Below are 13014 nucleotides of genomic sequence, written 5' to 3'. Positions count from 1 at the left end.
AGAATCAGGGGTGTACCTCAAATATTCAATTAAAACTTCTCTCCAAAAAAATAAATCCTGATCTTCTTGCTTTATTTCCTTCTAGTAGGGAGAGAGGGGAACTCAGGACAGAATCCTTTCTCTCAGTCTCACTGGACCAGTGAGGAGAGATCGGGGCCGAGAGAGGAGATGTTCCACTTAGAGATCCCCATCACAACCCAAGGATGCAAAAGAGAAGGGGTCCCATTACATCCAGCCCTCCCTAGGGAAAGCTACTGTTTGCATCTCCTGCCTAGAGCCTTCAGAAACTGCAAATAAATCTATAGTTTATTCAAACCAGAGGCTGGATAATAAATTATGGTTGGTGGCCCTGAGTACAGCTGGAACCATGAGTGACAGAAATGCTTAGCAGGGAGGGGTGGCAATTCAACTCTGAGAAGACTGGCCACCCCGTGTGACCCCAGCGCGGTTTCTTGTCTCCTCCCACTGCTTAGTGGAGCAGGACGTAACATTTACAATTCTACTCATAAATGCAGTGAGAAAAATATGCTTGCCTTTGATTCCAAGACCCAGGAAAATGCCTCAGAAAAACAGGAGGCCGTGTCTCTACAGGGCCCTGCAGCCACTCTTGAATGTCAACTCCTCGCCGTGACCTGGCTCCCCAAGGAACATTAGTGTATCTACCTGGAGGATTCCATAGGGCATGGGCGAGACATATAAAAAGCTGTAGGTATTTAATGCATACAACCTGAGGAATTTGGAGATTATACACCCATAAAAAATCACCACAATCTATGCCATACACATATCCATCACCTAAGAGTTCTCTTACAGAATGTCTTTTTCTACTCTAGGAAATTAGAGTGGTTTAGTATGAGGGGCATCTTTTAGCCACCAATTCTTGGACAATAGGCTTGGACAACAATATTATGAAGAGCTATGTAATCCTTAAGATACACTCAACAATGAGCTAGGGTTTGATACCAACTGTCATTTATTTAAACTGACGTAACTCCTTTAACTGATTAAAGCAGTCCTGTGAGTGGGTAATATATCATATACATGTCTTATGTCTTTTATAATAGTGAGTATAATTCTACATGAAACAGGCACCCAACGAGTGTTTGTTAAGTGGAAGAAAGTAATTTTTAATTCATTCTCTTTCCCCCTCCTCCCCCATATATATATATATCTCAGGTCACATACTGCATTACACTGTATCCATAAAGGTTTTTAAAATACCTACCTCAAGGGTTATAAACCTGAAATAGATATAAAAAATTATAGTATCCAAATTCTTAAAATGATTCCAGTTCTATGAATTCATGCTTCTCTCTCTGTAAAGCATCTTCTATCATCAGTTTCTATCCAAGGAATCCTACTTTACTAGAAAAAAAGTTCACAGCTAGAATTTAATCATTTGAAAATTGCCATGAATTCAGAATTCCATGAATAATTCATATAATTTGAATACAGTGTTTCTATGGGGTATGCTGGACAAGCTTGAAGACACAGACCATATTATAAACATACAGAGAATGGCAATACCAAAATGAATTAATGTCTTACACCTGCTTTGCAGTGATTCTTATAAGAAAGTTTCAGAAAAACTGCTTGTGATTGAAAAATTAGTTTGCAAGCAAGTAAAATAACCTAAGATGGAAAGGTGAAGACACATGGGACAGCACCTTAAACTTTTGCAAGTACTGACCTGAGGAGGCACCAGTGAGGATGGCAGTGGTCCCATAGAAACAATGGCTCAGACAAAGCTGAGAGACAGTCTGGATCCCCCTAAATTCATAGATTATACATCTTCAGATTTCTTTCCTGCTTTATAGTTTTTTGGGGATTTTTTGGTGTGTTTTTTGTTGTTTTTTTTGGTCGAAGATACTGTTTATTGTTTAGCTTTTGTAAATTTGATGCAGTGAAAATACAAAAAGTTTCTCTTCATGGCAAACACACACACACATACACTCACTCTCATTCCTTCTCTCTCTCTCTCTCACACACACACACACACACACTGACAATACAATGTCCTCTTAGTTGTTTTGAAACTGAAGAAAGTGTAAAAATATTATTGCAAATTTTAATAGATATTTTAAATAAATGAATCAATAGAAAGACAAAAGAAAGAAAAATAAGGGGCACATAGGATCACTCCATATTATTTTTTACAATTACGTGTAAATCCATAATTATCTCTATAAAATGTTCAACGAAAATGAAGTCATTACTTTGTGTTCATAAGTTTTATTTAATTTACATTGAGGTAAAAGATGACTTGTAAAGAGAAACAATTCTTAATTTGCTACTGCTCAAGTGTAACAACATCATAGGAGTACCAGGAGTACCAGAAAGAAAGGTATTGAGAACCTGTTTAAAGAAATAAGGACTGAAAACTTCCCTAACCTGGTGAAGGAAAAAGACTTGTAAGTCCAGGAAGCGCAGAAAGTCCCAAACAAGATGAATCCAACGAAGCCCACACCAGGACACATCTTTATTTCTCCTTATCAGGATTTATTGTAATTTCATAATATTAAACAATGGTATAAATATGTTGTTACACTTGATGTTGTTCCAGAGGTTCCTTAAACTATCCAGGAATGTCCCTTGTGTGGGTTACATAAGCCTTCCTGTTGTAGTTGAGTATTGATTGCTATAGGCTCATCCATGGGTGGGGTTGACCCTTAGGCTGGCTGTGCAGGTTCACCCTGACCACAGTGTATGAGCTGCTGTGCAGGGGCTGATTTTGCAAAGCAGAATTTACCCCAGCAGGGTCTGGTGTCTGCCGAAATCTCCCTGTGGGTGTGGCATTTGTGGAGCTAATGTGGTCTGAAGCCATCCACTGAGTGTATTCGTTCTGGGCCCTCTTTGGAGGGTCTCTGGTACAGCTCAGTGTCACACACTGCTTGTGACCAGCTCTGGGCTACCTATTCAAAGCTATAAAATGATCCATGGTTGGTGGCTGCCTCTGCTGGGCCTGGGAATACGTGGTAGGGGCCAAGCTGCTTACACAGCCAGCTTCCACCAGTATTGAGCCTGGAGAAGATCATGAAAAGGCCCAAGGAACCCTGATATCCAGCTCCATCTTTTGGTGGCCTGTTCGGCTCAGCCACTGAAAGAGCCTCTGGTGGTATGTGAGTTGAGAAAGGCAGGTTCTTATTGTCACCAGCTAGGGACAGGGAGAGATTGCATTGTGTGGCTTTGCAGAGAGAGACTAAAGAGACAGCTACCATTGTCCCTGTGCTGAGAATTACTGTCTAGTCCCTTTGGTGACTCTCAGGTTTAGGTTAATGTACATTCTCAGGCTGGTATATATTGAGTTAAGAAACACAAATGAGTCATTCAAAAATACTAGTGTGCACATTCCCCCACCCCTTTGTTCTATTAAACAAGGCATTTAGGGGGACATGGGGGGAGGGAACTCCGATTGGTAAAGACCGCCAGAGAGGATTTGGGGACACGCAAGCATCTGTCTCCTCCCCGCTCCCCCTGGAGAACTTAACTAAATCTCAAATAATGAAGAGCACCTGATGCTTCCCTCAGAGAATTTTGAAGAATACTCAACCAGTTCTTTTTTCCAGCTTGACTTGATATAATCCAACCCTCATAAAAAGTCCTGATGGTGGAGATTCAGAAGTGGCTTCTGAAGGTGAGGACCTAATACCCACAGAGAACTTCCCACTGAAATACTCGGGAACTTCCCCAGCATCTTCACCCACCTCATCCCTATAACCCTTTGTCTCCTCAGCTCTATCATAGCTGTCTTGTGCTGCTTAGTGCTGGTCCAAACCATCTTCAGATGAGTTGGTTCAAACATCACAAAAATGTTGGTGGGAAAATTTTCAAGAACTTCAACAGGTGATTAAATCTTACTTTATTAGACATTATCATAAACCAAGAATAGATGGAAATTTTGAGTAATGCTCAAAGCCCTTACCCCAAGAACCATTTAAACATTTACAAATAAATTTCCTTCATTTGACCAAATCTTATAACTTTAAGATATTTTAGAATTTTTTACATAGTTTCTTGTTGGACTAAAGCTTTCCCTAACTTTTTCCCTTTACTACTAGGTTCTTTCATCAAGGAATTTAGAGTTTCTTTAGACTCTTATTTCATTCGTCTCACAACTGCTGAGGTAGATTCCTATAACTGCAATGTTTCCTGTATTAAAATTTCAGTCTACTTTGGAAGTTCTCTCTTATGGTATTAATTTTACTATACTGTTTCTAGCTACCACAGGTGATAAGAAGTCACATATGTCTAAATACATAGGCCAGAGAAATGTATTGATATAATTTTCTTACATTTAAATTCTTCTCTATACAATATTACTGGCTTTTAAAAAAAAATAATAAAGTTCACTATTTTTTTTAAAAGAAAGACTAAATACTCTGATAATTCAGTTGTCCCATTTCACCATTAGAAGATACACTCTTCCATGGAATTTTACCGTATTTTCAGAGCTGTAATTTGAACAATTACTATTTTTATATCAAACTTCTAAAGGGAACTGGCTGGCATGGCTCAGTGGTTAAGTATAGACCTAGGATCGAGGAGATCGAGGTTCAATTCCTGATAAAGACACATGCCCAAGTTGTGGGCTCAATCCCCAGTGGAGGCCATGCAGGAGGCAGCCGATCAATGACTCTCTCACCATTAGTGTTTCTGTCTCTCTCTCCCCCTCTCCTTTTCTCTCTCTGAAATCAATAAAGATATATTTAAAAACTAAACAAAAACAAAACTTCTAATGGGGAAGTAGTCCATAAGGCAATCAATCTCCAATCGAACAGCTCTCTACCCTTCACATGGACCTCGTCTGCAGTGCTCTGTGCAAGGCATCCTTCACCTGAGCGTTTCTCAGGCTGTAGATGAGGGGGTTCAGCATTGGGTTAAAGAGACTGTGAAACAGGGACAGTATCTTCTCCTTCTCCTCTCGTTGACTGGATTCTGGGACCATATAAACCACCATGGCTATGCCAAAGAAGAGCCCAACCACACAGAGGTGGGAGGAGCAGGTGGAGAAGGCCTTTTTGCGTCCCTCCTTTGACTGGATATTTAGGATGGCCCAGAGGATACGTGTGTAGGAAACTAGCATTAAGCAGAGGGGCCCAACTAAGACGAAGACAGAAGCAGCAAAGATGACCACTTTGTTGATCCATGTGTCAACACAGGCCAGCTTGAGGACAGACAGGATCTCACAGAAGAGGTGGTTTACTTCCTGGGGCCCACAGAAGAGCAGCCTTGCAAGGAGAATCGCATGTATCAGAGCCAGGACAAAGCCACATGACCAGGAAGTGACGACCAGGACCGTGCAAGCTCTCCAGCTCATGATGACGGAGTACTGGAGGGGGTGGCAGATGGCCACAAACCTATCATAGGACATCGCCACCAAAATCAGGCACTCCGTAGCAGCAAGACCCAAATACAAAAATGTCTGCACAATGCATGGGACAAAGGAGATGGTTCTCTTCTGGTTCACTAAGTTTGCCAGCATCTTGGGGACATTGTTGGAAGCATAGGACATGTCGATGACAGCCAGGTGTGAGAGGAAGAAGTACATGGGGGTGTGTAGTCTCTGGTCCAGACATATGAGTACAAAGATCATGCCATTTGCCAGCAGACTAAAGATATAGAACAGGGAGAAGATCCAGAAGAGGAACATTTCCACCTCTGCACTGAGCTGGAATCCCACCAGGATGAACTCTGTGACCCATGACTGGTTGCCCCCCATTCTCTAAGGACAGCTGGTCAAGAATTGAAGCGCGATAAAAGGTCAGAGCTGGAGAACCAACAAAAATTGGAGTTACTCATCTTAAAATGAGCTCAGAGAAAACTGTATCCCTGTCCCTACTGGGAAGCTTCCCCTGCTCCCCAAAATTGGTTACCTATTTTTAACTTTTAATGTGAAATAAATTTAAACTTAAAGGGTCAAGAGTTACTCAAAGAACCCCAATATACCCAGCTACCCAGATTGAACAAATTTTAATATTTCTCTAATATTTGCCTTGTCATTCTCTCTTTCTCTATATTTTTACATATGAGCATTACCTTTTGCTGAACCACTTGAGATTAAAGTGTAGACATGATGCCCATTTACCCCTAAATTCCTCATTTTTTTCACCAAGAACAAAGACATTCACTAAGCTAACCACAATATAATTATCAAAATGAGGCAACTTAATGTTGATGTGATTCTTTAAACTAATATTCTCTCTCTACTCCCCCCATCCAGGACCCACTCCAAGATTACACATCATATTAAATTTCATTTCTCTTTTAGCCTCCTTTCATCTGACATCATTACTCAGTCTTTGCTATTCATAAACACTGAAATTTTGGAAGAGTATAGAGAAGTTCTTTAGTAAAATGTTCCCCAAATTGAAATAAGTACCCTCCAGTGTATTCCACGAGTAGGTGCAGGATGTTCATTTGTTCCGTTATTGGTGATGCTAACTTGGGTCACTCGGTGAAGATGGTGCCTCCCAAATATCTCCATTACAAAATCATTACCTTTTTCCCTGGTGTAATTTCTGGGGCATCTATTAAAATTACTAAGTAATATTCTGTTCCTCATAAAGCTTTCCAGTCTCTAATTTCAGTATTTATCTTAACTGGCTCAGTTATTAGTAACGATTATAGCAAAACTTGGTGCTCTTAATCCATCGTTGCTGTTAGATTTATTGGTTGTCAATTTTTACATACAGAAAACTATCGTCTATCTACTTATCAATCAATCATCTACATATCATTTTGCATCTGTATCTATCATCTTTCTATCAGGATGGACTCATGAATATTTTTATCAAGGGATTATAATTATTATTTATTCATGCTTAATTATTCTAGACGTAAACCCTCCAAACGTCCCCTTTTGTCCTTTTAACATGTTTCTACAAATTTTGGGTACTTCCTTACTCTTGACACAATGCTTTACACTTTTCTTACACATTCCTCTCTTCAGCCACGGATGTAGCCGTTTCTCTGAAAAGGCCTGATTAATTTACTGAAGAATCATATTTATAAAACAGTATCTGGATTTCAACAATTTATATTTTTATCATGATTTCTGCCATATTCCTGATATCCTCTTGCAAAAGAGCAAGCATGTAATTTGGCAAGGAATACAAGCTGTCAGTTCCTGGGATAACAGATTCCGATATTTCTGAAAATTAAAAACAGCTTAAACTGGCTTCCCTTTTATGGAGCCAAATCTATTTCACTAAGTTAACATTACTAGCATTGAAGAAAATGGTCTTAAGAGTATTTGGTGGTCAGTTTTTAGGCAAAATATAGATTTGTAACTAACATTAATTATCAAATTTATATCATTCCCTTGTTCTATTCCCATTTAGAATATTACAGACTCTTAAACATTTCACATTTAGAGATTAAAGCTGTAGGAGTGTGGTTCCTTGTGGGAATAGGGTGGTTCTTACTTTGTGTGCCTTTGACACCAAGTTGCAAAAGCTCCTTAAAAAAACATTATGAAACTCTATTTAAAAGACTAAAGAGGTAATACCCGAAAAGAATCACAAGTGATCATTGTTAATAATTCGTATGTGCACTTATACCATTTTACTGTGCATTTATTTTCATACGTATCATGAATTTAAATACGTGTATATCAAACCGTATTGCTGGTTTGTCTATTTCTTTCATTTAGAAACAATCAGGAACTGTTTCCCATGTCAGAACATATCTGTGCGGTGTGCTTTGAACAGCTGCACACTATTTCCTTCAATATAAATATTTTAATTTATTTATTTCACTAGGTTTGTGCAATATAATGCTTCAGTGATTAGATTTTATATATATGTATCTTTGTGTTGTTTTTTCATGAATCCTTACAGTAAATTCTGAGATTTGAAAGTGCTCAGTCAAATCAGTCACACAATTTATGTATCTCTGTTTATGCATCTCTCAATCTCTAGTCACCTAAAAACCAAACAAGCAGAATCCCAGGTCTATGAAGACAGCTCTGTAAGAAACCGCCCGGTGGGAAGGTGTCTAACTGAACAGTCAGGACTCCGTGGCCCTAGATTCACCTTCCTATGTGCTTGTCCCACTTCTGCGGCTGTGCCTACCATGCTGGCTGCCAGAGGGGCATTGATCTTCTTCTAGTGCTTAGGTGAAAGCCTGCTAATCATCATCTTCCTCTGGTTCATTCTTATCTCAGATTAAAGCTAAATACTGAGAAAGAAGAAAAATACTAAATGGGAATTAGCCCTCCTCAAAGCTTAAGTACGAGCTGGCTTACAATGTGTGTAGCTACTTGGTTAGCAGGCTGAAATTCTCTATTCTTCTTCTTATATTCGTATTCTACCTCCTACAGGAGCCACCTACCCTCTAACTGGAAGGAACTGACACACTTTCGTATAACATTAGTTTGTGTTTCTTACGCCCCGGGTTCCACATGGTTCCAAGTGAAAGAAACGATCTTAACACCACTCCTCAGATCTCCTTCCTGGGTGTGTTCACATCTACATTATTAAGAACAAGAGATTCAGATTTCTCATGAGGTGTCTGCTCTAGTGTTTTCTTCTCAATTCCAGTTTCTGGCTTGAGAAGACTCCTGTTTTCTAGGTGAATGGCATCTATAATTACGTGACGCTTCACTACATGTTAACAAGGGGGAGGGGCTTTCTACCAACGCAGGAATTACAAGTTAAACAATATTTTTATACGAAGAAAAACATACATGTTGTATAATATATAAGGCCATTGTATCACACATGCCTTACAGTAAGGTTTCAGCAGAGCAGACAAGGCATTCCCACATGATCATGAGTTAAATCTATTAAGAGAATGGATATAATTTTAATTCACACATTGTTTAATGCTTACGAGTATAGGATGAATTCGGTAATTTTAAAAGTGTTAATGATCACTGTCTATCCCTTTGGAGAGGATCAGACTTAGGTAAAAGAAACCCTCAGGCTGGTATATATTGAGTTGGGAAATGCACATGGGTCATTCAAAAACACCAGTGTGCTTACAAACTGTTCCTACCCAGGAGAGTGTTTCAGGGCAGCCACACCCTCCCCATCGGAACCATTATCCTGTAGTTTACAACCAGTTGTAAAAAGAAAGCTAGCAGCCTGCTTGCCTTCCCAAGGCCCCATTAAAAGGCTGTCAGACAGCCTAAGAAGAGGACCTTTGCTACTCTTGCAAGTTAGACTAGATTCTCGTGGGGAGGCTCTTCAGGAACCTAATAAATGTACCAGCTTGGCCAATAATAGCAGTTCAATTAGTTATATCCTCGCTATAAAGATATGGATAAACTTCAGGATTATATCTAAGATAAAAAGATATTTAGGCCAAATGTCATTTCTTTAAACTGAGATTCCCTTTCACCAAATAATTAACTCTTGCAGATGGGTGATATGTCTTATTCATCTTTATGTCTCATAATAATTAGTATAGATCTAGATGAAACAGGCACTCAGGCAATGTCTGTCAAGTAGATGATTGTCGTTTTTAATTCAAAAAATGTACGTGCTAAGCATCTTCTATTTGCCAGTTTCTACTGACCAAGACACGGTTCCTATTTTACTAGAAAAGGTCACAGAATTTAATCCCTGGAAAATGAACCAGAGACATAATCATAGATTTTTACTTTAAAAAATATGAGTACATTTGGGAAGGTTCTATGGAAATGTGCATTAAGTTTATGACATTAATTTTTGCTATAATTCAAGAATAGTCCTATATTATATAATGTGAGAGATAGCAACATGAGAATTGCAAAACTCTGCTTAGACACAGTAGACACAATAAATAATGTCTGAAACACATTTAATCTCTGAACATAAAGAATAATAATATTGTTGAAGGTAACTCAATCTATTACCAGTCAGTAGGAACACATTTATTAACTTTTTAGTATTTTTTGTGTGAGTGAATAGGTTTATTATTTTATTTTAGATTTATTTATTATTATTTTTATTTTCACTGCCACTGTTATCGCTTTGCTATTTAAAAATAAGCAACATAAAAATAAAATTGAAGATAGATTAAAATTCTTAAGCAGATATAGTACTGGAATAGAGGAGACTATCTCATGGTTAGATGTCTAAAGTGTCACCTCCCCGTAGAGTAAATGAAACACTTGCAGCCAAATAACAAAAGGTTTGCATGGTCAGTGTGAGCAATTCCCCCAGGCAGTCCTGTAGCTCCAAGTGTCTCCCGATCTGTGGAGCTTTATTCTATGTCTCCAGCTCTTGTCAGAAGTCTCGGCACTCATCCTATCCTATTTAATGATTGGGAAGGTATTTACATTAAATACTGTGATTCCCATATGATAATCATCCCCGTAAATGGATAACCTGGGATGGTCAGGAAAGGAACTAGCTCTGTGGCATACTTACACCTTCCACTGTTTCAGCAAGGGAAGGATTCACCGTAACTCTTACTAGGATATTCTTCTCCATGGAGGGAACTTGCCCCGGCCGCCACCACCGTCACTGGGCTAGGTAGGGGTAACCTCACTGACCTATTTCAGAGCCTCACTCAGAACCGACGCCTGGACGTGAAGCTCTGCCCCCACCACGCAGGTACCTCGGCAGGTGACCATGAGAGGCGCCCTCGACCCGCACTGAAAGCCCCTCCCAGCTTGACTTCACCTCTGTGCACAGGGAGATGCTAGCGCTGGGTTTTCTCGCCAGTGCCTCCTCTGACCTGGAGTAAACCCACAGGGGGGAGAGAGTACCTCGCCTGGGGGTGGGACCCTCCTTCCCCAGCAGCCTGCGGGGGTTTAATCCAGCTGCAGGAGGGTCCCCGGGTCCTGCTGGAGGTTCTTCAGAGAAGCCCGGGAGCACAGCTTTTACTCTAGAATCAGATGAATTAAAAACATCCTTCGGTTTCTACTGAGAGTTCAAATTCCCAGGAGGATCATAAGATATCCTGCCTAGTTATCTTCTCCCTGCAGGAAAAGGGAAATCTCTGAATCTTCTCTCTGGAGGAGAGCTGAGATTGGGTCTGACTGTCCTTAGAGGAAAAATCCTAGGGGACAGGCTGGGCGGATGCTAGCGTCCTGCTGTTTCTACATGAACTTTCAGATAGCTCGAGGGTTTTAAACCTGAGACAGATATCACGTTATAGTACCCGCACTCTTAAAATTATTAGTTTTATGAATGCATCTTCTGGACAATCCTCATGAAGGTACACAAGAGGCTGGGGCTTTCAGAGGGTTCCCGTGGAAGCTGCTGGGGGCAGCCCTGAGAGAGAACAGGTCCCCCAAGCCAGGACTCTCCGCATTGACAGCTGACAGTACAAATGAAGACGTGTAATCTCCAAAAGCAACAATTACTGAGTCCATTTTATGTTTCAGAAAATGTGCCAAATACTTTATATTGAGCACATAGTTCAATCTGATCATAACTTTTGCTTTGCAGATGTGGAGATCGAAGTTTAAATACACTGTTATGAATTGAGTGTGGTCCAGGGACCACTGGGGATCTCTGAGAGCATTTCAAAGGGCCTATGAGGTCAAAACTATTTTCACAATAATATTTAGACACTTTTTGCCCGGCCGGCATGGCTCAGTAGTTGAGTGTCCACCCATGATCCGGGAGATCAAGGTTCGATTCCCGGTCAGGGCACGTACCCGGGTTGCAGGCTCCATCCCCAGCAGGGGCTGCACAGAAGGCAGCCGATCAATGACTCTCTCATCATTGGTGTTTCTGTCTCTCTCTCTCTCCCTTTCTCTTCCTCTCTCCCAAAATCAATAAAAACATATTTTTTAAAAAGGGACAATGTCAGTCTGCAGCTGTGAGCCTTTCTTGAGGCACCACAGTCATATTAATTCACCTTATTTCCATTTGTTTACTCTCCGGTACCACTTCTCCCTCTCTCCGTTTAGCATTGATTTTTGCTCAGATTTCCACCTTTGGAAGGGATATTAATTCAGCCCCTGTGACAGAAGACCAGTTGAGCAAGTGTCAGTCCAACCCCGTTCATATAGGGTGGGGTGGATGGGTACCGACTGGTGGGCCATCTCAACCACTAGGCGACTCAGCTGCATTCACCGTCAACCCCGATTCTGCCAGATGGGGTGAAAACACGGGCATCCCAGCAGACTTGAGGAATTCTGCCACAAATGCTTAAAGGTATAGCTACAGTTTCTTGCTTAGGGATCGTGCCCGCTTCTGGGGCAACTATGTAAGGCAGGAAAACAGATGCCCCTTTTCCTCAAATGCCCGCAGAAAAGTAGAGATATCTGTGAGCGGGACCTCTCCCCTGGGCCCTGCACGCGCTGGGTGTGAGCACACTCACGAAGGAAGTCAGCAGATCCTTCTTCCCCATCTCCTCCCATTTTAGATGACAAATGCTCAGGCTGCCCACTCAATTCTCTATCAAACCACCCCTCACAGGAGGTTATGCAACATGCTGTGTCTATGTCACGGGATACCTCTCTGCCCACGGCTGGACAACATGGGCTGTAAAATGCATTCTTCGGTCTAAATAAATGTGGTCCAAACTGGTACAGTCCTTACTCCTTTAATCACAGTTCCCTTGAGGTCATCAAACATGTTTATAATCCAACGTCTGGTCCCTCTTACAGGCAGTTCTGTTGCTGCTTTATTACCAGGGTATGGGTCACACTTTCCTGTTTCTTTACATGGCTCTTAATTCTATTGTTGGAAGCAGATATCACAGACTCTTGCTCTCCTTACTGAGTTTTAGTAAGTTTTCTTGAATAAATGTCTCTTCATTTGCTGTATGTTCTTAGGGCCATTTCCAGAGACTGGAACCGGTTGTTTAAAACAATTTTCACCAGTGCCAATGAGGAACACGTCCACAGAGCTAGTCATGCCGTCACCCCAGAAGGAAAATTCCCATTAGTGTTTTGTTTGTTTCCCCCCCACACACACATCATTTATTGTTAAGGTTATCAATGTCAGATAAAATATTAATTTTCATCATTTGCTCTTAACCAGTTCCCTCCCCACACTGTTGTAGGCCACACTTGAGGACGTGAAGGATTTTTAAATACCATGGCTAAGGATCCGAATATCCATCTGCAGC

The 13014-nt window shown here is 40.8% G+C and overlaps 1 protein-coding gene across 1 annotated transcript; it reads right to left on the bottom strand.

The window, feature by feature from the left end:
* Positions 1 to 4789: 4789 nt before the first annotated feature.
* LOC308562198 (olfactory receptor 2A2-like) lies at positions 4790 to 5719 on the bottom strand (the record flags this gene model as incomplete). Its single annotated transcript, XM_081148051.1, has 1 exon — positions 4790 to 5719. One exon carries the CDS (start codon positions 5717 to 5719, stop codon positions 4790 to 4792), a length of 930 nt encoding a protein of 309 aa, XP_081004177.1.
* Between the last annotated feature and the right edge of the window lie 7295 nt (positions 5720 to 13014).

This window comes from Miniopterus schreibersii (assembly GCF_964146895.1).
Source record: "Miniopterus schreibersii genome assembly, chromosome: 9".
Taxonomy (NCBI): Eukaryota; Metazoa; Chordata; class Mammalia; order Chiroptera; family Miniopteridae; genus Miniopterus; species Miniopterus schreibersii.
Note: the sequence above shows the minus strand (reverse complement) of the source record. Positions and strands in the feature narration are given on the sequence as shown.